The sequence below is a fragment of the Pogona vitticeps genome, chromosome 1 (genome assembly GCF_051106095.1).
Source record: "Pogona vitticeps strain Pit_001003342236 chromosome 1, PviZW2.1, whole genome shotgun sequence".
NCBI classification, from domain to species: domain Eukaryota; kingdom Metazoa; phylum Chordata; class Lepidosauria; order Squamata; family Agamidae; genus Pogona; species Pogona vitticeps.
The window spans coordinates 271,915,253-271,940,852 of NC_135783.1; the positions used below are offsets into that span (position 1 = coordinate 271,915,253).

Consider the following 25,600-nt stretch of genomic DNA (forward strand, 5'->3'; position numbering starts at 1 on the left):
AAACAATTTAGTTCCCCCCAGGGTGCGAGTTCCGGCTCCTCAACCTTCCTTTCAGTTCCTGTTTTTCCACCATTAGGATAGGACGTGAGGAACACTTGAGTGATTAAGGAAAGTAATTATACCATTTTTATATCCCTACTTGATTTCTCTTCAACATTATTTTTATAGCAATAGAACCACTCTTTATGTTCTTTCACTGTTTCTTTCCTTCTCTCCCCCCCTCCCCATTGCCTCTCCTTTATTTTACTCCCTGTTTCCCCTGTTTATGGCCCTTGGGGTCTTAAGAAGTGCTCTGTTTGTCCTCAGAGAATTCCTTTGACCGACGGACACAATTTGTGCTTGTTTTGCCTGGGGGAATCCCATCAAACCCAGTGGTGCTCTGCATGCATAAGCTTCTTTAAACAAGCTATTAAGCTAAGACTGCAATGTCTAAGGTCCTTTCTCTACGAAAAGGCCCTTAATGCAGCCATGAAAGGGCAGCCTATTCCTTCTCCCCCTTCACAATCGGAGGTTGTGAAGCCTGCCCCCAGCCCAGCTACACGATCTTTGTCAAGCACGACTTTTTTACTTACCAAGTCCAAGAATTCTCAAAAACCCAAATCAGCCTCCTCTAAGGGTCATGCAAGGCCAGCCGAATCTGCAAAAAAGAGAAAAGATAAGAACAAAATTTAAAAAACAAAAGACAACCATTAAACCGGCTATTACTCCTCTCCCTGCAGCTCCAATGCATTTTGAGGAATCTTCAAGAGACGATCTCGGGCTTTTAGATAGAGGAATGTGCCATTCCTCCAGCTCAAACACCTCATGCCTTGCTCAGCTTCTCTCCAAGTTCAGGCCATGGTAAGGCTGATGCACTGTCCAGCCTGGCCTTAGCCCATTCTGGCCCTCGATCCTCAGGGTGGACAGATACCAATGCCCAAAATGGCCGCCGGATGACCTGAAATGCCCCCCGCAGCGTTTTCGCGACCTCGGTAAGCAAGGGGAGGGCGCGAAAACACTGACAGGGGGCCATTTTGGGTCATCCGGCGGCCATTTTGGAGCCACCGAACAGCCGCCGGATGCCCCAATCGTCGCAAAGCGAGTGCGGCGATTGGGGCAGCTCCGTATAGCGATCCCCAAAAAGGGATTGCTATACGGATTCTTCGTTATACGGTGCGCTCGTTAAGCGAGGCACCACTGTATAGGCAAAATCAAGAACCAATTAAAATGTCAAGTCAATCAGACTGTTTTTGATCAGAAACAGTCAAAGCCTGAGATATGCACATAAACTTTTCCTCGACTTTGAGAAGTATAGAGGTTTAAGGAATATTGGAAGCTGCTTTGTATTGAGTCAGACCATCAGTTTGTTTAGCTCACTGTGGTGTACAATACTGAATTGGCAATAGTTCTCCAGGGTTTCAGACAAAATGTCTTTCCTAGCCTCATCTTGGAGATCCTTGTAATGTTCTGCATGCAAAATATGTGCTCTGCCACTAAGATATAGCCTTTCTGTGTTCTCATGTCATACGTCTAAGGCAGAAATGTATTTCATGGCTTGCACGTCACATAGTCCCTGGGCTGTGTGTGGCCTTGTCAGGATTGGGTATCAACACTAACAATTCAAGGTATTTTTCATTTGTTCCGGTAATGGCCGTACCATCACCACCCCCATGGTCTGGGAACAGCAGTCCTAGTTGGGGTCACCAGGAGATAGGCAGCTTTGTGCCAGTAATACAGAGGAAGAAGCAATCCCAGCTGGGGTTGCTGGTGGAGGAAGGTTGCTTTCCTGTACCTCAGATGGAGTCAAGGTAAAAGTGCTCCGCGCCTTCTCATCCACTAGTCAAAAAGGAGAGTGGGGAAGGGATGCCATCCCTTTCTGTCTCTCTGTTTTGCTGATAAAAAGCATTCTTCTTTGTTCATGTTAGAAGCAATTCAGGAGTGCTTCCAGAGTGGAAGCCGACAAAGTGCTGTCATTGCCCTGAGGTCTTCTGAATGTGTTCACAGTCCTCATGTTCTTTGGGTAGGCCTGTGTCCCCCATAAAAAAACGTTACAAGCAGAAGTTTGATCAAAATTCTTGTTTTCAGGGACATATTTCAAATTTTTTGAGGTTTAGTTCTCTAGAAAATACGAATTGCCTAGAAGTCTTTTGCTAATTCATGATTTTGTTGGAGATATTGCAGAAATCCTCATAGCAAGGTACCAGTTGTGTTCCTGGTCACATACCTGCTTGAATGATCAAGTGCATGCCAAGGAACACAGTCTCCACCTTGTTGATAAGCAGCAATTTGCCCCCAAGACTTATGTTACCTGCCTTGTGCAAATGTAAATCAGAAATAAGATTCTGGACATAAAAACAGGATTAAAACAACATGCATATATCCAGTACTCAGTACTCCATTTCATTTTCCAAGGAAATTGGCAGAATTACAGTCCACTTAGAAATGCATAGATAAGAACAGTGGCTGATGTTTGCTTATTTGGCTAACCCAGTACTTCTCTAAACTGTGTGGGTAGCACCTGTCCCCAGAGGCTGATTGCTTCACCTAATGTGCATGACATGCATAGAACTTCACTCTCGTGTCTAGCCTGGCAGAGTGACAGGGAGAAAGAAAGACTTTTGAATGTGTAAGTACAATGGCAGCAAGATTTGTGCTTACTAGCGTATGACAAAATGCCACCAGGTTGCTTACAAAAACAAGCTGTGGAAGGAGATTTATGCTAGTCCAGAACACAACATAAATCTAAAATGGTTATATTCTAAGAAGAGACAATTTCTTTTTTCTACAGGTTAATTTTATTGCTTAAAACTATTTGAGTGGGGTTTTCTTTATATTGCTATGTATGGAACAATAATTGCCTACATAAAATGAAATGAATGCTGAGTCCAGTGAGGTATGCTTTCTTTCCTCTATCCAAGCCATGAGGTTCCACAAGCACATATACAGTTCCTCCAGAATGGGGAACATTTTATCATGAATCTCCAGGGAATTAGCATCCAGTTTTTAAGCCTTATTCAAAGTATTTATGCATTACAAAAACACAACACAGTTGTGCTTGTCCCAGCCCTGAGTGCTTTCAGTAAATATTCTTTCAGGATTTCTGAGACCAGAGTTCAGACTCACATCTTCAAGGAGGAAATCAGCACCAAGGCTGGGACAGTCTGAACCTTTGACCCCATGACTCAGGAGCCAATTAGCTTACTCTCAGAAGGAGAACCTGTTAACTGAACAGGCATATATGATGGCAAAAGGATTCTGTGTTCAGTTGTAAAAATATTTTAAAATATATTTTAAAAAGAATTGAAAACAAATATTCAGAAGCTCAGTAGTTCTGTATAATAATAATAATAATAATAATAATAATAATAATAATAATAATAATAATAATAATAATAATAATAACAATTATTATTATTATTATTATTATTATTATTATTATTATTATTATTATTATTATTATTATTATTATTATTATTATTATTATTATTATTATTGCTTTGTGGAAAAAAGGTAACTTGTAGACCATCTTGACTGCTGCCACTTCTGTTGTCAACATTCGGGCTGCCCTTTGCTATGTACGGCTTGGCATCTTTTTTTTTTCTGCTGGCAATGCGGGCACAATATAGTGCAGCAATGTTGAGCCATTTCCTGGCATCTTGAATCATGGATACAGAAGCACGATACCTCACATTTATAAACCTGAGATCTTGTGGAAAAAAAGAATAAATATAAGATACGTCTTTTTGTACTTACTCCCTGTGTCTGAAGAAATAGATTTTGATCCACAAAAACCCACATTTAAATAAATTGGTTAGTCTTTCAAGTGCTGCAACATTTTACCTTTTCCCCCATGTACTTTTGTCAAAATATGTACAGGGAATGCACTCTAGTAGGGTCAAGTGTGACAAATGCCGTATCTTGTTCTTAATGTATAGTTTGCAGCACACAGCACTGATATTGTGACTTAATAAAATAAATAAATAAACATGGTGACATTTGCTGGAAAGGGGGAGACACAAGATTCACAGAATGTTGAGAGAAAACTGTAAAGGTGTTGATAATAATAGCATATTCGTGGTACAGATAAATAATGCAAATAGGCCACTCTGTTCTTAAAGAAAATGTATGAGGAAAATACAATTTGTCCTTGTCAGTAATAATATGCAAAGCTGCTAATTTTTCCATACCTGTTTATTAGAAGCATGCTGATTTGGGGTGGTTTTCTCCAAGGTAATTATTACATAGAATGTCATGTTCAGATTACATATTGTACTTCATTTATTTCATTATCAGATTTAAAACAATATAATTGTGACTAGATAAAAGGCAGAAAGGTCAACTTTAATTTTAAGTTTTAAGAAAGCTTTATTCCTTAACTCTTTAGTTAAATGTGGTCTTGAATTCAACTTGCAAACAACAATGTAGTAAAAATGGAAGAAAAATATCTTTATTGCTGGAATGTCCTATGAAGGAGAGAAAAAACTGATATTTCCTTTTAAAAGTCACCTAAGTATGGAAGCAAGGAGGACTGTGTTACATGCCAGCAAATTGGCAGGGTGGACAAAGGAACTTTTCACAGCCTGTGTCAAAGAAGGTGCCAAACATGGACTAGGGCAGAAATACCAAGCCTATACCAGCTGCTTCCATCTACCGTGTTTCCCCGAAAATAAGACAGGGTCTTATATTAATTTTTGCTCCAAAAAACACATTAGGGCTTATTTTTAGGGGATTTTTTTTCGTGTACACCATCTACATTTATTCAAATACACTCATGTCATCCTCTTCTGTTTGCTTTACAATGTTACACAATGGTGGAGGGCAGGGTTTCACTTAACTGGGGCTTATTTGGGGGGTAGGACTTATATTACGAGCATCCTGAAAAATCATACTGGGGCTTATTTTCAGGTTAGGTCTTATTTTCGGGGAAACAGGGTAGCACTATAATCTAGCAGTTTGCCACAAACACTAATTAGCTGCATATTGTAAAACTGTTCTTTCTTGAGAGCAGAACCTGTCTTCCTGCTTGCTAAGCTACCTTTCCTCTGGAATATCCACAGCCTGTCACTTTTCCAGAGTATCAGAAAAGAAAGAAACGACCATCTTGTGAGGAGTAGAGTGAGGATCTATTGGCACTGTTATGTCCCATTAAGTCACTTTTGATTCTAGAAATTGGTGACCTCCAAAAGGTCATACCATTAATGGACAAAGATGGTTCATGACCAGGATGGGAGGTATCCTCCTTCTCAATTTACAAGACATGCTTGGTAACAGCTCTGGTCCAGTTTTACAAACTCAGGGTCATAGCTCCCTTTATTAAGTCAGTCTGTCTCATATTTTGTCTTCCTCTTTTCCTCCTGCCTTGCACTTTTCCTAATAGTCTTGTCCGTCCAGTAAATCTTACTTTTTTTATGCAGTGCCTGAAGTGCTAGCGCCTCAATTTTGACATTATATGTAATATGGGTAATTATCAGAAGATACCATTTCTTTTGAGACAAAGAAAGAATTGCCTTCATTGGGGGCTTCTGCTGGCCAGCCCCACTCACTTGTTTCTGATAATTTTAGTAGGTGTTGCTGCCCCACAATTGGAGATCCTCAGTGGGCTTTACCATCTAGTAGGCAGTGAGTAGTTGGCCAAAAAGGTTACCTAGCAAGGATAAGAGACAGAAATGCTCCCCCAGTTATCTTTTTAGCTGATATTACATTTGGATTTGAATATATTTGACACATGTTTTATAAATTGCTTTAAGATCCTCTTGAGGCTATGTAGTATGAAGTATGTATTCCAGCAGGCAGACAGGCGCAGGCAAGTAAATAAATCAATATTGTCCCTTCCATGGTATTAGCAATTATGTGCTTCTGTAGAAAAAGTTGTTTTCCTACACCAATTCCTAACCAAAGCCAGACCACCATTGAGGCTGTAGTTCTTCAGAACATATTGATCTGTTTCAGACACGTACTGATTAAAGCACTCTTTGGATTGGAACAGTGGAAGAAAACCCCATATTTTGTCCTACCCTGTTTTGCACACCACCTGAAGGGCCTGATTTTCACAGAGCTCTTCTATTTGTTTCATTAGTCTCATGTTATAATGCTTTTTGGCTCAGGAGTGCACATATACTTTTTAAAGCATAGCCATAGTAAGTGGAAAACCCTGATCTTCACATTACAAGTATAACAGGAAGCAAAAATATCTATACTGTGTATCTAGATAAAGCCCTGACTTTCATAAACTGAAGCTGTTGAATAAAAACTTTGTCAGAATATTATTATTAAATGGTATTCTGTTCATATGAAAATACTTTTTCTAAGTGTAAAAAATTCTGCAGATAGGTAAGTAGTCACAACTGCTACTGAAACATTTGGTAACACAGAAATGATTACAACTCATATTTCGCAGCCACATAAGATACTGACACAGTTAATTAAGAGTAGATTACGACTCCATTCACATGTAGGGTCACTCAGAATACATTCCTCTGATCAAAGTGAGATGATTTGCTAAAGAAGCACCCATAGATTTGCACCATAAGAGTCCCCTTGAGTACTCACAGATCACCCCCAAAATTATTTGGTGTGAGATACCCTCCTTGCCTCTGTCCACAAGCTGCCTCTAGACTACAAGTGAAGCTTCTTTCCTAAGTTTACTGATGAAATTCCGTGGAATGGAAAAGAGAGCAGTAAAATGTCAGAAATGGAACTTGGCTTCAGATGAGACTATAGTTACTGTTTCCCTTGTTTTTTTATAGTCAAAGAGAATCATAACGTGCTGATCTATTATGGGGTTAAAAAGTCTGTCACTTTGTTTTTAATCTTGCCTTGAGCTTTTCACGCATGTTTGAAAAAGAGAGATTTGACAGGTATCTGGGACACTAGGAGTTCTATTTTACTTCCTTGCGAGACATCTGGGGGAGAAAAGCTATTGTATTAGGGCTGTCTGTAATAAAAGAAAAATGAAACAACATTAACCAGAATTAAATGTGCCACAGCTTTCAAGAGAAATGCCTCTCCGACTAGATTTCCATGAATCATTGATTCCACCTAGTGGCTGCAAATGAGAAATACTGCAGTTTAAACAGAAGTTTTTGAAAGCATGAGCTAAAACCGAAGGGGAGAAAAAGAAACACCATAAGGGCAGAATGCATTTTAAGCAATTATCCAGTCCTTATATTGCTACCTATTAATGCCATCATAGTTAAGGGAATGTCAGTTTTTCATTTATAAAACACAGATTTCAGGGGCTCAAGCTTAGTTATTAAAACTCGTGCTGTGTTGAGACTTGGCAGCTTAATAGCACTTTAAAGAAAACCATGTGGTGTGTGCTGCAAATTTTCACAGTCAATAATACACAAGATATGGCAGAATCCTGACAAACCTTCTGAAATACAGTTGGATCCAAAATAGCCCTTTGCTAAAGTAGATGGCAGTAAATCCTGCTGTCTCTTCTTAATGCCAACAGTAATTGTATGAACAAAGAAGATACCAACTTTGGCCAAAATCCTATTGTAGGTTTATCCTAGTGTAGGTACGATGGCATGAATCATGATGGTGAATTACTTCTAATTAAAGAGATGCAACTTGCATTCCTAGTAACATAATAGTCACATGATTTGATATGTAACTTGAAATGCAAGTGGCAATTAACTGACAATTTGCTGATGCCATTACACTTTGTTGTTGTTGTTTAGTTGTTAAATTGTCTCCGACTCTTTGTGACGCTATGGACCAGAGCATACCAGGCCCTCCTGTCTTCCACTACCTCCCAGAGTTTGGTCAAATTCATGTTGGTAGCTTCGATGACACTGTCCATCCATCTCGTCCTCTGTCGTCCCTTTCTCCTCTTGCCTTCACACTTTCCCAACATCAGGGTCTTTTCCAGGGAGTCTTCTCTTCTCATGAGATGGCCAAAGTATTGGAGCCTCAGCTTCAGGATCTGTCCTTCCAGTAAGCACTCAGGGTGGATTTCCTTCCGAATGGATAGGTTTGTTCTCCTTGCAGTCCCGGGGACTCCAACACCATAATTGAAAACATCAATTATTTGGCAGTTAATCTTCTTTATGGTCCAGCTCTCACTTCTTTAATGCCTCCTCATTTTCTGCCATCAGAGTGGTATCATCTGAATATCGGAGGTTGTTGATATTTCTTCCGGCAATCTTAATTCCAGCTTGGGATTCATCCAGTCCAGCCTTTTGCATGATGTATTCTGCATATAAGTTAAATAAGCAGGGAGACAATATACAGCCTTGTCGTACTCCTTTCCCAACTTTGAACCAATCAGTTGTTCCATATCCAGTTCTAACTGTTGCTTCCTATTCCACATATGGATTTCTCAGGAGATGGATAAGGTGGTCAGGCACTCCCATTTCCTTAAGAACTTGCCATAGTTTGCTGTGATCCACACAATCAAAGGCTTTTGCGTAGTCAATGAAGCAGAAGTAGATGTATTTCTGGAACTCTCTGACTTTCTCCCTAATCCAGCACATTTGGTCTTGAGTTCCTCTGCCCCTTCGAAATCCAGCTTGTACTTCTGGGGGTTCTCGGTCTACATACTTCTGAAGCCTGCCTTGTAGGATTTTGAGCATAACCTTGCTAGCGTGTGAAATGAGTGCAATTGTATGGTAGCTGGAGCATTCTTTGGCACTGCCCTTCTTTGGGATTGGGATGTAGACTGATCTTTTCCAATCCTTTGGCCATTGCTGAGTTTTCCAAACTTGCTGGCATATTGAGTGTAGCACCTTAACAGCCTCAACTTTTAAGATTTTAAATAGTTCAACTGAAATGCCATCACCTCCACTGGCCTTGTTGTTAGCCATGCTCTCTAAGGCCCACTTGACTTCACTCTCCAGGATGTCTGGCTCACGGTCAGTAACTACATTATCTGGGTTGTCTGGGACATCCAGATCTTTCTGGTATAACTCCTCTGTGTATTCTTGCCACATCTCCTTGATGCCTTCTGCTTCTGTTAGGTCCCTACCATTTTTTTCCTTTATCATGTCCATCTTTGTACAAAAGGTTCCTTTAATATCTCCAATTTTCTTGAATAGATCTCTGGTTTTAACCTTTCTATTATTTTCCTCTATTTCTTTGCATTGTTCATTTAAGAAGGCCCTCTTGTCTCTCCTTGTTATTCTCTGGAAGTCTGCATTCAATTTTCTGTAACTTTCCCTATCTCCCTTGCATTTTGTTTCCCTTCTCTTCTTTGCTATTTGTAAGGCTTCGTTGGACAGCCACTTTGCTTTCTTGCATTTCCTTTTCTTTGGGATGGTTTTTGTTGCTGCCTCCTGTACAATATTACAAGCCTCCATCCATAGTTCTTCAGGCACTCTGTCCACCAAATCTAGTTCCTTAAATCTATTCTTCACTTCCACTATGTATTTATAAGGGATTTGGTTTAGTTTATACCTGACTAGCCCAGTGGTTTTTCCTATTTTCTCCATTACGCTTAGGTAAAGGTTCCTCTTGACATTTAGTCCGGTCGTGTCTGACTCTAGGGTGTGGTACTCATCCCCATTTCCAAGCCATAGAGCAAGCGTTTGTCCGTAGACAGTTTCCGTGGTCACGTGGCCAGCATGACTAGACACGGAATGCCATTACCTTCCCACGGTAAAGGTAAAGGTAAAGGTTCCCCTTGACAATTTTTGTCCAGTCGTGTTCAACTCTAGGGGGCGGTGCTCATCCCCATTTCCAAGCCATAGAGCCAGCGTTTGTCCGAAGACAATCTTCCGTGGTCACATGGCCAGTGCGAGTTAGACACGGAACGCTGTTACCTTCCCACCAAGGTGGTCCCTATTAATCTACTCGTATTTGCATGCTTTCAAACCGCTAGGTTGGTGGGAGCTGGGACAAGCGACGGGCGCTCACTCCGTCGCGTGGATTTGATCTTATGACTGCTCTTCTTCTGATGTTGCAGCACAGAGGCTTCTGCGGTTTAACCCGCAGTGCCACCACGCCCCTTCCATTACACCTGCACCACCATAAATCCACAACTAGATTCTAACCACTGTTTTAATGACATTTAAGCACATTGGCCAGTATCCTTTTGGTGTTTACATAAGAATTTGTGATTTGCCATGATGAATTGCTGCTAATTGATGAGGTGTAAGGTACATCTTAGTTGGATTTCTGATAACGTACCTCCTTGTGCCACCTAGACATACCCAAACTAATCTACAGTATTGCTGGCACTGAAGAGAAGTGAGTGAAAGCTAAACTCCCATTGAGCTTCAGGTTTTCCAGACTACCCCAACCACAGAGGTGCTAGGGAGGGCTCAGATGAGATTGCTGTGCACTATGTATTCTCTTGCACACACTATGCCATAGAACCATAGGGCAAAGCAAAAGATTTGTGTCATTACTTCGAGGGCCTTTTGGCATCCTGGAACAGACTTCTGTTTGTTCTTTCACTTAGCTTAGTTTACGAAATATTACTGAGATATGAGTGTTCTTTTCCAGACTGTGTGACAGCCCTTTTGTGCAACTGTTGGGCAACTGGAAAGACTTTTCTTATTAAGTAGCATTTTGCATTTCTTTTTCTTTCTGATGTCACTTAGCTTAGTTTACTACAGTTTACTGAAATGTTGTTATACCATTAGGTAGATATGGGCACAAACCACAGTTTGGCAGTTCAGCATGGCTCAACTGTTTGGCTGCACAGCTGTTCTGCAGGCACCTTGGCTTCCCTTGCCCCACCTCCTTCAGTGAGTGCCCACTCAGAGGCAGTAGTGTGGCTTCCCAGCCCAGCTTCCTCCAGGTGTTGTCTCTGAGTGAGTGTCGGCAAGAGGAGGCAGGGCAAGGGTTGCCGGCATAATAGCTGTGCAATGAACCACCAAACCACTGGTTTCTGTGCATCTCTTAGGTTTGAGTAAGTGGATGATTGTGGAAAGATTATTGTTCCATGGGCTTCAGTTGAATACGTTGTCTTATTAGGGCCATAGATACTGTTTTTCCTGTCCCTGCCATTATCTTCCTTCCTTCCTTCCTTCCTTCCTTCCTTCCTTCCTTCCTTCCTTCCTTCCTTCCTTCCTTCCTTCCTTCCTTCCTTCCTTCCTTCCTTCCTTCCTTCCTTCCTTCCTTCCTTCCTTCCTTCCTTCCTTCCTTCCTTCCTTCCTTCCAACTTTCTGAGGTAGTTATGCAAATACCAACCACTGTTTCGTGGGAATTTGTCTGCAGTATTCAAATCTACCATTTCCCCAAAGTTAATTGTGCTGTGTCCCCCCAGCCTTGTCCACTTGCATTCTTCCCTCCTTATTTGTTTGTTTTATATTATTTATGTGCCACCTTTCTCTCTATAGGGACCCAACATGGCTCACAACAGGTTAAAAAAAAGATTTAAAATCACTGTATAAATATATTTTAAAAACAACTGAGCACATATGAAGATGTTAAATATCAATTTTAAAAACAATTCAAAAACATTTATTTATTTATTTATTTATTTATTTATTTATTTATTTATTTATTTATTTATTTATTTATTTATTTATTTATTTATTTATTTATTTATTTATTTATTTATTTATTTATTTATACCCCGCCCCTCTAGACCATGTCTACTTAAATATATGTTAAATAAAATCCAACCTTTCAGAGATAACATACTGCTTAAAGGTCTGCCTGAAGAGGAAGATCTTGGCCTGATGATGGAAGGACAAGAGGGAGAGAGCCAAGCTAGGTTCTTGAAGCAATGCATTCCATAGCCTGGAAGCGTTTGTTAACAATCATAATGTATGGACTCTGGATACATTAGGCTGGAATGTCAAAGACACAGGGCAAGTCTATCCCAATCTGTATGCCTGTTATTTGGATACAGAGCAAGTCAAGGGTGTTCTGTACATATCTAAGAGATGTAAATATATGTCTTATTCAGTCACTACTTAAACAATGTTCTAGGATTCTTGCTCACATGTGAGAAAGAGCCTCTTCTTTGTAGAAACATTGTCCTATATATGAAGAACATGCTTTTGAAGAGGGGAGATCCTACATGCTTCTCTCTATGCATATTACAGAGAACTCAGTCAATAATGATTATTTAAGGCTAATAGATATAGATTCTGCCTGTAACATGAATCTTATGCCATCAATTTAAGATTTTTCTGGATCTACAACAACCTGATTGAGAATTTTTCTTTTTAAAAACAATTTCTTCTGGTATGATTGTTAAAAAAAAATCAAATATCGTGACCTAAATCCAATTGATAGTTCCAAAAATAGATTCATTGAATCAATGGGATTTATTTAAATATTAATTTACCATTCAGCTGCTGAGATCCTGTTACTTAGTTACACATGTGGAAGACAAACAGCATAACAGTCAGTCACTACTAGCTGGGAGTTAACAAGTCACCACTGGGATTTTGAAAAGCACACACATGCTGGTTTAACATCTGCTCAAGAATCCCTGGAGGGATTCCTTAACTACCATCTAGAAGGCACTGGAAGTTACGTCATTTGCCTTCTATATGTGAACTAAACAACAGAATTTCAGCCTCTAATTGATTCAGTGGGTCTGCTGTAGCTGAGATTGCTAACTGGATGTAGGCCTTAAGAACAAATTCCAGTTACAGTTGCATTTGTAAAGAAGACATTTCCTTTCACACTTGTTCAGAAAATGAACCTCCTTTCTTTTTCTTGCAGGTGGGCCATTAAACATGAAGGAATAAGTAAACCTGGTCAATGGAAACAATCAAAAGTGGACAATCCTTTGTGGAATAAATTGACTTATATGTGGCCTGTGCTTCCAAATGGAGAACTGAACCAGGTAATTTGATGTGTGAAAAGTAATAAGTAATAAAATACAAAGATGCAGATGCTTGCAAACCTGCACATAAATTATGTGCGTAATGGTGCACAGTAACATAATCTACTCAAATATGTTTAAGATATGTATATACACACATACATAAAATATAGTCATGTTAAAAAGAAAGTACACCTTCTTTGAATTCTATGGTTTCATGTATCAGGATGTAGTAAAAATCATCTGGTCCTTAGCAGGTCTGAAAATTAGTTAAATACAGCCACAGATAAACAACAACACATGACATATTACACTACGCCATGATTTATTTTACAAAAATAAAGCCAACAGTACTGTCTTTCCAATATCAGATATTTGTCTGTTTATTCTTTTGTATAGAAACAGCTCTATTTGCCCTTGGTAAAATTTAGAGGACATTTCTCTTTCAGGATAGCATATATCCCATTGGAAGATAGCCACACAAACGACACCTTGATGCAGTTGGTGACATTGTTGGGAGTTGTAATATGTTTCACCAGCAGCATTGTTGGTGACTTGTAATTGCGCTGCTAGAATATATATGAGTATAGAGTAGAATCGAGGTTTGTATCAGACCATCTAAATTTGCTTCTATCTCAGTATAGTCAAGGTTCCTGCGAAGCTGGGAGCCTATGCATGTCTCTGCCTCCCTGCGTACAGCTGTCTACCTCCTTCATGCAGCGATCGCGTTAGGTTCCGGTCGTGACAGAACCCAGTGTATGGGGGGGAAGTCACACATGCATGCAGGGGCAAAGTTGCCAGTGTGAGAGGCGGAGCTCTGCCCAGCGGGGCTGAAAATTAAAGCATACATTGGTATCAGTGCATTATGGCCTGTTCTGTGGCAATAATTGACTTAAGATGCAGGGGGAAAACCTTTTGTAAGCAAGCACAGACTCAGCACATGTGAGAGTAAACTACAGAGTTTAGATGGCATGTTCATACCTTCTGCAAAAAAGGATGCTAGCTTCTAATGAGACCAATATTGTTGACACTGACTGGAAATGGCTTTCTCGTTTTATAGTTTTGTGTATTAGCCAAAAGGGTGTTCTCCTCAACAGACCTTAAACTTCAGCACTACACTTTCAGGAAAGGAGAATATCAGACAAGAAACATAACCACAAGCAAAAGCAAAGCATGAGAAAAAATATTATGGGAGTGTGAAGACTAAGTTATATGTTTTAATGTGAACTCTTGTGGGTCAAATTCACTTCCTGAGACATTAGACTATATGACATAGTTATACGACTGTCCAGATGAGGATGCAGATAATGGACAAAGTATCAATAGTTCATTAGTAAAGGAATAGAACTATCAGACTGTGAATATTTTAGTTATGAGTCTACAGGGTAACAGTAGCATTGTTGATAAGAGGCAAATTATGGAAATCAATGGTGAATTTCACATTTGGTAAAGACGTAGGAAGTCTTGATTGATATTCAGTCATTTTGAGTGTGTCTCCAGCGTACGTTGTACCTCATCTCAGCTGTTTCTCTTTCAAATCTAGTTCTGTAGTGTTTTTTTAAAACTTAAAACGGTCACTTTCAAGTCATTTAAAGAGTTTTCAGGTGGATTGTAATACAGTGGCGCCTCGACTTACGAACGTCCCTGCTTACGAAAAGTTTGACTTACGAAAAGCTCCAGCTGCAATATTTTGCTTCGACTTGTGGTCGGAGCTTCCACTTACGAATGGGAAAAGGGCGGGAAATTCAAACTGTTGGTGGCAAAGAGGCTGCTGCTTTGGAGCTCTTTCACCCAAATGGCTAGGAAAAGGGAGGCTCAGCCTCCTGGGCTTCCACAGCTGCTGCCACTGTCCCCAGGAGTTGAGCCGCTGGACCATCCCAGCTGCGCTCAGCCCCCCAGCCTTCCAGCGCCGCCGTGACCGCCGCCACCAGAGACTTCCTGGGGTTCTCTGCTGCCACAACCACTGCCACCGGAGGCTTCCCGGGCTTCCCCGCCACCATGGCTGCCACCGCTAGAGGCTTCCAGACCTTCCCTACTGCCACTGCAGGCTTCCCGGGCTTCCCCACTGCTGTGATCGCCACTGCCGGAAGCCTCCAGACCTCCTCTGCCTCCGCCGCAGGCTCCCCAGGCTTACCAACGGCAGTTTCAGTGGCGGAGAAAGGCCGAGTGGGCTCCCGATGGCAGTTGTGGCGATGGAGAAGCCGTGCAGTGGCAAAGGAAGGCTGGGAGAGCTCCCGGAGGGCTCCCACTAACTGCGGTTTCGGTGGCGGTGGAACCTATGCAGCTGACATAGCCTGTTGTATGTTGATAGTTGTTCAAGATTGGGCAATTGTTTGTAAGCAAGCACAGGCCTGCCATCAAAGGCTTGGCAGAGTGAAACATTCTCGTCAAGAGCTTGGGATAGTGAAGCATACCTAGCAGACACAAGGGAGAGGACTTTCTCTTGTGTGTTTGCAGACTGTTAAACAAACTCCCTTCAAAGTTGCAATCACTTTTTACCCTCACTGCTTTTAAGAACGGCCTAAACATATTGTTTTGCTGGCATACAAAAAAGGAAGCTGTCACAGTGCTTCCTGGGATCCATAGTCTTATTGCCCATTAAGCTGTATAAATGGCACCTCTCAAAGAACTACAACTCCCAAGAAACACTATGGAACAAGTAAAGTAGTTCCATGACAGGCTTCATAATATAGACTACATTTCCCATGCAGCATTGCAGCAACTCATAGGCAGCCTTGCTATACCGCCTGTGAGCAACAGGATTCTCTCTTACTTCATACCTAAAGCACATGGAATGGAGTGAAATGGTGGTGGGAAAAACTCTCTTTTTATTGTTGTTTGTGCTGTCCCATTCCCAGAGTTCTGCCTGGGGGATTCCAGGTAAATTCTGGAGGTGGGAGTCCTTGAAATACGAAAATCCCATCCCTAACTCACAGGCTATGTGATGTTATCTCTCAGTGTGTCCTGCTCTAGTAACAGAGGGAAAAACTGTGGAGAAATGCAGGCAATGTAACATCAGCTCTTAGGGTCTGACCACACCTGCCAAAAGAACCCCAGTTTTATTGATTCTTTCCATACCTTTGTTTTGCTGATACATATATTTCATGGTCACGTGGCATATATACTAGTGGGAACATTCCCATTGGTTTTAACATATACCAATTGATTTCTTCCTATTTGAAATGTTATTGCTGGCTACACCGTGAAATTGATTTATTTTCTCTGATGTTTCCAAGGGCACTGCTGCCCTTTCCTTTTATTTTTTTATTTTTCAAAAAATTCGTAACTGATACATTGATATGGTGGAAAGAGATCCCTGCTCTGAAACGTTTGATTTGTGGTGCCTGCAAATCTGGAAGCAATGCATGCCCATTATGACAGAGCTGTGCCACTTGGCAGACTATAGACTATAAGCAATACACAAGAAAAGTACTGTATTGTATCCTTGTGCTGAATGGACTCGACTGAGGGGACTGTTGAAAATGCCATTCAACTTGCTTATATAATTTTAATATCATTTTGCTGTTTCTTTAATTTGTAATTTGATGCCCAATCAATGGACCAGCATGCAAGCAAAGCTTCTCTGTTGAACTGCGGGGGGCGGGGGGCGGTCTGGGACAAAGGTAAGAGAGAGGAGACATACTGTATATAAACTGGGAGAAAGAAAGAATATATTGTAGCAAATCCTTTATAATAAATGATAAGCAAAACTTTTAGCATACAAAGGGCTGTTTACAACTGATACTATTAATATGTCTTTTAAATAGTCTGTGTAGCTTTTATAAGTATATGACACTATCACAAAGGCATTTGTTAGTGTGAAATAATCAGCAGAGATTCTAATAATAAGGTTTGGTTAATGTTGAAATGCCAAGAGTAGCTGTTGTCAACAACATTTGTAGATTTGATAGACAGCATATGTTTAGCTATGTTCTTCAAGACATTGTTATCTTTGTTCCCTTAAAGCTGAAGAGATAGAATACAGTTGCTTCATAAGTTGCTCTTAAATACTCATGTGAGTTGTCATGAGACTTTTAACACCTGAAGGCATATCTCTTGAGCAGAGGGCAATGTATAGAAAAGTCAAAGAGTTTTTTTTTTCAGTTTTAGAAAGGGAGGAATATTTAATGTTAAGCATTAATCTTTGCTGTTTCAATTATGTGTGCAGAAAAGTTGATCTAATGTATTTTCTGGTACTGATGTTCTTACTAGCTTAAATAACCTTGTCTGCCCAGCCAGAATAATGAGACGAGACACAATATATATGGGTTAAACTTGGGCCACAACTTTATTAACTCATTAACACTTTTACAAGGGGGTCTGCCGTAGTGCAAAACGGGTCTGAAACCATAATCAGTCTTACTTGACCATTCCAGACCTCTCCCCAGCAAAATCCTGTGCTGAAAGGGCACTGTTCTACAACACAGCACCCTCTCGGCCATCTGCGCTGCAGTCAGTCTTCAAGCCAAGGCTCGAGACCTTGAGTGAAATGTGTCCCTGGGCTCCCTCATTTTCCTCTCCCCTCAGCCAAAACTCTTTTACTGCAATTTTGAGAGGAGTGACTTACACCCGCTGAGTGTCTCCCCTGGAAATCCCATGATCCTATCCTGCTTTGCACTACCCACTGCTTTGACCTTATTATCAATGATCATCTACTTTTATGACCCAAAACACCCTTGTAAGTAAGAATGGGATGGGCAAAAAAACACCTGCACCCTAAAGGCCAATATGGGTGCAGGTCAAAAATTCCCATCCAGCCCTGAAGCGACCAGCTACTCTTATTCTTACCACATGGGTGGGTGGGTGCATTGTGAGGAGAAGAACATATAGTTATATATATTATTACAGCAGCCAGAATTATGTATGCTAGAAACTGGAAAAGTCCAGCGGTACTGGAACAAGAAGATCTTATTGAAAAGATACAGGAAATAGCTGAAATGGACATCTTATGAAAGATCAACCCCTGCAAAAGGCAACAGAAACATGGGACTTATTTTATAAATGGACTGAATCAATAGGTAGCAGCTGAATATATATAGTGAAATGAGAACTTTACATACAAGGCAGAAAAGAGTAAATAGAATGATTTCAAATTTGATATGGCAATAGGTATAGATTGGATATTAGTATGTCATAGTTTCCCCTCTTCCTCACAGATCCCTCTCCCTTACAAATCCCAACTCCCCTTTTACTTTGTCACCCTTTATGTTAAAAATAATTTAATATTAAAAAAAAATTAAAAAGGAGAAGAAGCAGGGAAGAGGATGACTCAGGCATGAGCAGCCTTCTTAAAGGCTTGCCTTTAGATCTGCCTGCCCATCTTCCATGTGGTTCCCTGCCCTCGTCCTTGCTGGATGGGCGGACAAAGAAGCTCCACCCTGGCAGGTCCATACTGGTCTGGAGGGGCCATCTCCATTCTCCCTCCCAGCCCACAATGTGGGCATCGACCCACCTTTGTGAGCCAGATATAAGAAATCTGGAAGTGTTAAAACACTCTTGTACCAGCAAGCATGAGATTTGACCATACACAGACTCAAGAGAGAACAAGCGCTATTTCTTTCGAGTGGCCACTCGGGTCCCCCAGACACGAGGGACCTTTACCCAAAAGTACAAAGAGCTTTTATGCCTTCTAACCACACGGAAATAAATGTACAGAAAAATCCTCATTGGCTGACAAGTAGGTTAAGGGAGTTATTCAGTATGCATTCTATAGGGTAGAACAGCAAAGGGCATATGTTTTCTAAGTATGCAGTCACCCCCCTCCCCTTGGGTACTCTAACGATTTTCAACAGGAAACTGAACAAACAGGATATCTGTGGTCGGCTGATTTAAACCACAGGCTCAGCCAGTTGGGGCTGCAAACCGTTGCACCAGGCTTGCACATAGAAAGGACCTGACAATCTGCAAGGAACAGGTGTCTAGCTGACACAAATAAGCAAATTCATATATGTGTTATTTTTTAGAAGAATCAGGGTCTGGGGTCTTTGTGAAGCGTCCTACAATCAATACTATCAGCCCACACCTTAGAGAACTTCTGTGGGGATAACAGAGGAGAGGGAGGGAGTGGGAGAGAGAGAAAGAGAGGGAGAGAGACCTTAAACTCTCTATATTAATTGTACTCATGTTTATTGTGAATAATGTTTGATTTATTTACTGAAAGGCTTTTGACTGGCCTATTGAAGGACTACTGATTCCAAACAGCCCTCCTTTAATGAAACCTGTTGGCAAGAATTCAGACAGCTACATACCTTTGAAACTGAGAGTTTTGAGAAATGGAGACCCAGACAAAAACAAGGCCATCTCTGTCCTTGGACCTGATTTCACAACTGCAATGAAGAAACAGTAAGAATAAATAAAATATGACCCTATATTTTCATGATGAAATAAAAGTGTTAATGTTCTGGGAAATAGCCATGTTAACATGAGAGTATCTTCATTTGCACATATGTTGCTGATTTTAACTTTTTATATGATGAGCTCTCTTGCAGTCTGCAAATGTAACTGCTTTACATTGCAATGACAAAGAAAGTACATTCAGAAATCTGATCAGGACATCTCACTGAGCTGAACATCTTTAGTCTTCCCTGCAGACTTTAGTTTAGGTGACTTCTGGCTAGAATGGTGTCATGCCGATGTTACATCCATACTTGTGTCCTTATCATCTATTTAACCTTCTACACCTGTAGGTATAATGCCTGAATAGGGTTTGAGATCAACTAGTGTTTCCACATGGAGGTGGAAAGCGCGTGTCTTTTTGAATGGTTGCACTTAAACAGGTTATGGCAGCCATGTAACCCACAACTAGCAGTTTGTTATTACCTGTCATGGGTATGCATATTGATTCCAACCACATATATCTTTTAAGATGCTACTGTAGTCCCTTGACTATTGTTTATTGGAAAGAAAGGTGCCATCAGTACTCTTAATCAAGAAAGGTAGAGCTTTGTGTAGAATCAGAATCTTATACCGTACTTATGGTCTTGCTGGATATGCTTCCACATCAACAGCAGGTTGCATTAAGCATATGTCAAATTGGAATAGATTTGTAGCCATGTGTGTGGTGCCCAAGAGACAGGAATTATATGTATGTTCCTGCATTCATGATCTAACTAATGAGGTCCCCATGATCTAAATGAGGATATGCCTCTCTATGTATCTTACAATGCAAATAGGTAATATGGCCACAATACTGGCCACTGTGTGGGGTTGCTACATAGCATATTACTTGTTGTGCATATGACCTTGTTGTATGCAGCTATGGTGACAACCCTGAATAATATATCTCTCCTGTTACCTAGAACAAAAAGTGGCCATAGGAATTTAATCTCACATATGCCTATAGAATTGGAATTAAAATCTAAAAATGAAGGGATGAAAGGATCCTTTTTCACATTATTAGGGTTTGTCCATATGTTTTATAATTTTGATGATGATTTCTCACCCTCATGCACATAAATGGGAGAAGGGAGAGTCTATAATAACACAGAATTTCTGTAGTAATTTATCTCATGCAGAGTATCTATAGGCTCTTGTTTTCAGTTTTACACACAAACCTTAGGAACAAAAAGAAGAACCAATACCTGATTAATGTTTTTGTGCTGCCCAAAAATGTAAGATCTGGACCAGCAGCTGATCAATTTCCTGAAAAAGAAGGCATTCCATATTTTGAGATATCATTATTGTCATTATTATCAGAGCAAAATGGCAGTACCATTTTCTATGCTGAATATATTTAAAATGGAAGTCAGAAACTCAGGAGAGCTTATGGTGTGTGAATGGCCTTTACAGAAATAATTCTGCCCCCACTGATTGTATGGTCTGTGAGAATTGTTAAGATTATATAGCTTGCCTTTCTGCACAACATTGCCCCAGGGTTTAACTGAAGTGCCTTCCATATGATAATTTATAGTTTGATAGAGACTATCTGTATATATAAATTATAATGGTTTTGATACACTGCTCGAAAACATTGAATATGCTTGGAAAGAGCAGATTTTATACGTTCATTTTTATGTAACAGTACTTTGAATATTCATTTAGCAGTGAAAAGCTTTGATGTAAAGAATAAGTTAAATATGTCGTTTCTCACATTGTTAGCAGAGATGTCACCTTTTGACCTTTTCTTTAAGGTTTTTAGAACATCTGATGCTTTTTGATAATGGTTTAATATTACTTCTTCAGATTGATTAAATACACTTCATACATCACTGAACAATGAATAGCATTCAGATAGTCTGTCTACCGAGTTGCCTGCAAAAATGATAAAGTTAAAAAAATAATCTTCAAAGTAAAGTCAAGCCTGAAATTGAAATCTTTGACGCATACATCTCATAATTAGTTCTTTCTCGGCCAGATCTAAAATGTGAATATGCTATTCTTAAAATTATTCAGATCTTTTACTGAATAGAAATTTAATGAATGGCACCAGCTTTTTAAAAAGTTTTCTCTAGATCTGAAGTAATATCTAAAAGTTTCTCAAACTAGCTTTTATGAAATTGTCAAATTTCCATTATAGATCATGCTAAGACCATTTCCCCACTCCTATGATCCTCCTGGCAGATGATTCCTGAAGCTCTGTTTTTAAAAAATCCTGCATCTGTTACCAGTGTAAGACTACAATGAATCTTAGTCTCATTGTGGATACAGGAGAAGTCACAAAGTTGTTAAGTTTCTCCACTCTGAGTGAATTTCATTCGAATTTCAAGGGGAGAATTGAGTTAGGAAAATCTTCCTTTTCCATATTCTATTATTTTCCACTAAATTCCATTCAAATGTTAACAAAGCATTCATTTCTCTATCTGATATACCATGAAAATTCCAAATAGCATGCTGTTCTTGATGCATGCACACTCAGTGCCTGGGATCTTAGCAGCTTTCTTAGGCAAAACCCTGAGTATAAGGACTTATGGCTATTTTCTCTTTAACAAATAGCCGTCAAGTTGCTTTTCAAACTTCACTCTATCCCAAAATAGATTGTTGTAAAGGAGACTGTTGTGTGAGAAACACAAGCCCAAAGACCCTTATGCTTAACAAATGAGTTGCCTAGTTTGTTGGATTTTAGGAGCATCCACACAAATTTGTGTTTGAGGTAGTAATTAAGAAAAAATTTAGATGGTGAGAAAAGAACCAGCATGGAGATGTCTGAGTGCCCATGATTCTACTATTTAAACTTGCAGAGTAAAGGTTGTTGAAAAAATTATTTGGGAGATATACAGTGGTGCCTCGCTTAGCGATTGCTTCATTTAATGATGTAATCGCTTAACAATTAGTTTTCCGGAGTGATCTTGCGCTCCGTTTAACGATGTTTCCTATGGGCGATTTTCGCATAGCGATGTTTGGGACCTTGCTTTGCATAGCGATGACAGTTTGGGTCCCCCTTTTTTGCTTAACGATGGTTTTGACAGCCTCGTGTTGGCTGTCTTTTAAATGTTTAAAAATGATTTTAAAAGGTTTAGAATGCTTGAAATCATACGTGCACTTAATAAACCCTTTGCTAAACTAATTTGATTTTGTTCTGACTCTTTGTGAATTAGTTGTAATTCCCCCCCCATTGAAATGCATTGCTTAGCGATGTTTCCTATGGCAATTTTCGCTTAAGGACGGCAATCTGTTCCCATTGGAACAGATTATCCGGTTTTCAATGCATCTCTATGGGAAAACGTGTTTCGCTTAGCGATGTTTTCCCATAGCGATGTTTTTTTGGCACCAATTAAAATCGTTAAGCGAGGCACCACTGTATACCTGCGCTTTCAATGCATGCATACAGCTCTAGCAGCCTTCTATGCTGCTTAGTGTTATGATGTGAGTACTTTTAAAAATAATGTCTGAAGCAGAGATGTGATTACATTTCTGTTTTGGACACTATTGAATTAAATTATCTGGAGATTCTGGACTACAGCTGCCAGAATCCTGCAGCCAACATGGCTGATGGGAGCATTGTTCTCAAAAAATAAAATAAAATAGAGGTTTCCTCTTCTAGTCCAAAGCCAATGTAAAGGAAAGGAAACACAGATGATATCAAAAACAGAGATCTGGTGAAATTTGCCCAGGCTACTGAGATTTTGCGCTTGTATGTTCTATCTCTTCATGATAATATTGAAAAGAAATATATTTGTATTGAAAATTTGGAAGAAGTTAATTTTACTAAGGTGAATGAATTTGCTCTAGAAATACTGACCCAGAAAAGAAGTGGAAAGGAAAGAAAGTCCCCAAGAGTGATTCAGATTCAGAAGTGGAAATATGCAGAACAGAATTTCAGCACTTTCTGGAGCGGTAAATAAATCTACATCACATTTTGTTATCTCTTTAATCATTTAATTACTTATAGATTAAGGCTGTTGAGAGATAAATTAATGTTGTCTCATCTCATAACAGAATAGGATATTTCGGTTTATTTCCTGGTGCTATTGCTTCTTGCATATTCTGTCCAGAAACTGTATATGGCATGCTAGGAAATTGTAGAATCTAGTTTTAAACAATGCTTGAAGTTTAGCTACATGTTAAGGCTTCGCTTCAAGCAGCAGCCCTTTGTATTGAAAGTTTCATTCCCAGTCATCAGCATAAGTCCTTCACTGAGGAACTGTTCATACAATATTTACCTTTTCCCTTCTTGCCAGTTTAATTATGTGTTTTATTTATATCCCATCTCTTGGCTGAAGATACCAAATCAGTTCACAAGGCAAAAAGAGAAAAAAAGGATAGAGTGTTCAAATAATGGTACAAAACAGAACAAGTTTCATGTCGCAGTATAGTGAAATGCAATAATACAATAATGGTGTTTCACCATTCTGACCAAGTCTTCAAATTGCTCCCTGTAGATGGGATTAGTTATTCTTGGATCTAAAACTGTTTTCTCTTTAACTTAACAACAGCTCCCCTGAGATGCTTAGATTTATGGCTCTTAAGACATGAACAGAACAAGCTATACTTTGAGGTATAGCAGCGCTGGGTTAATTGACATATCCAATGAAGAGTACAGTTGCCCTGTTTGTAATGTACCATTTCCATTCCTTCAAGTATCCAAGCTTTAGTGCAAAGCTTAAAAGGTATATGCATGTTTTCCTTTATTGAAAAGGTGTGCCATTGCGCTGAAGTTGCCCTTTGCTGCAAGAAGACTATTCTCTGAGGTGGGAATGGAAATTTTTCTTTTGAAAGGCTTGGAAAGAGATCAGCTGGTAAGAAAAAAATTAAAGGAAATAAAGTTGGAAGCATGTCTAATTCTTCAGAAAGTATGTTTCCTATGAAACAAGCCATCCTGATGAATAGCACCTTATATTGTTCCAAAGCATTGCACGAAGTTACCTATGGGAGTGCATTACATTTCTGTCTATTTTTATACATTGTACAATAGGCTTCTGTGTATTGGTGTCACAAAATACTTTGCACTCTTGCACGGCATGGAGAATAATTTTGCAATTACTTGTGTTCCTATGTGAGCACAGGACAAATAAGGACTTGCATCCTTAATATTGTGAGCCACCCTTGTCCCAGCTCTCATCAGTCAATCAATCAATCAATCAATCAATCAATCAATCAATCAATCAATCAAACAAACAAACAAACAAACAAACATACATACATACATACATACATACATACATACATACATACATACATACATACATACATACATACATACATACATACATACATACATACATACATACATAAATAAAGAGCAGTTAGCTATTGTAGTGTTAACTCCGACAGCAGGGAAGTACACTTTACAAATCATCATGATTGCCTTAGTAGAGCTGGAAGAAAGTTTAAAGTCTAGTTCATCAGAGAATCTTTATAATTTGTACAGGTTAATTTGTGTTTGTAATTTTGCTCATAGCCAACAACATGAAATAACTTTTACAGTGCTAGCTTTGAAGGGGAATTAAATAGTTAAGCAGGTGACTTAAGTGACCAGAGTGTTCCTTCTGTCAGTAACAGCCATTTCGTTCAAGCTGTGCTGTTGAGGGAGAGAACTACTTGTTGTTTTAGTGAATTATCAATAATGTTAAAAATGTTGCAACCTTTATTTCAATTTTTAGCAAGTCATTGGGCAAAATCCCATTGTGTACATTTACATAGGTGGAAACTGATTACATCATCACCTGGCGTTAAGGTAGATTTACATCAGAATTCTGGCCATTATTTCTTTATTTATCTTACTCTAGAAAGTGCAGGTTAAATTTTGTTCTTTAAGAAAAGAATGATTTCCCAAATTCAATGATTTCAAATTATGTACTGCTTAAAAAAGAGGAATTAATGACTGTTTCCTATGCATTATCTGGCAAAGTGCTGCGTTACACAGCCATATTCATTTTGTTCTGCCTTAAAAATGTTGAAATATGATCTAACTCAGATAAATGTCTTCTGATTTGTACAGAATTCCATTTTACTTTCTTACATCTTCTTTACCTATTCCTGAAGGGACACCACTGCTGCTTGTAATTTCCAGTTAATCTCTAGGGTATCTGTAGTTTTTCTTTCTCAAAGTTCTTATTGTCCAACAAAAGTACATGCAAAGAACATTCATGAAATGCTTTAATTGATAACTTTGTAATTATAGTGAGGCATTCTGTAAAATATCAGGAGCTAAAGCCAGTTGTTAGTCTCTGCTAAAGATGGGCCCAGACTCACTAGGGTCCCACATTGTGGCTGGCTTTCCAGCAGACCAGCTTTCCATGCTCCCCCACAGCTCTGTAATGGTGGCTGGCTCATGGCAGGCTGTGAAGGAGCCTGGGAGAATGACAACAGGGTTAAGGGTCGCGCTGGCAGCCAGCGATTGTCTGGCACAACTGAGAGCAGGGCTGGCAGCAAAAACCCCTGCAGATAAAAGGAGGATGTTCCCAGGCTAGAGTTTGTGGAAGCTTTGGTTCACCCACTCCATGCTTGGTA

General features: G+C 39.6%; 1 protein-coding gene across 6 annotated transcripts in view; it reads left to right on the top strand.

Annotated features, from left to right (window-relative positions):
• The window catches only part of DCDC1 (doublecortin domain containing 1), a 443,661-nt gene that overhangs the window by 354,456 nt on the left and 63,605 nt on the right, over positions 1-25,600 (top strand). For all 6 annotated transcript variants that reach the window (XM_072985843.2, XM_078384021.1, XM_072985844.2 and 3 more), the window contains 4 exons: positions 12,610-12,733; positions 18,873-19,054; positions 22,880-22,984; positions 23,787-23,886. In XM_072985843.2, the coding sequence (XP_072841944.2) occupies positions 12,610-12,733; positions 18,873-19,054; positions 22,880-22,984; positions 23,787-23,886 (511 nt within the window). The remainder of the gene's footprint in view (positions 1-12,609; positions 12,734-18,872; positions 19,055-22,879; positions 22,985-23,786; positions 23,887-25,600) is intronic.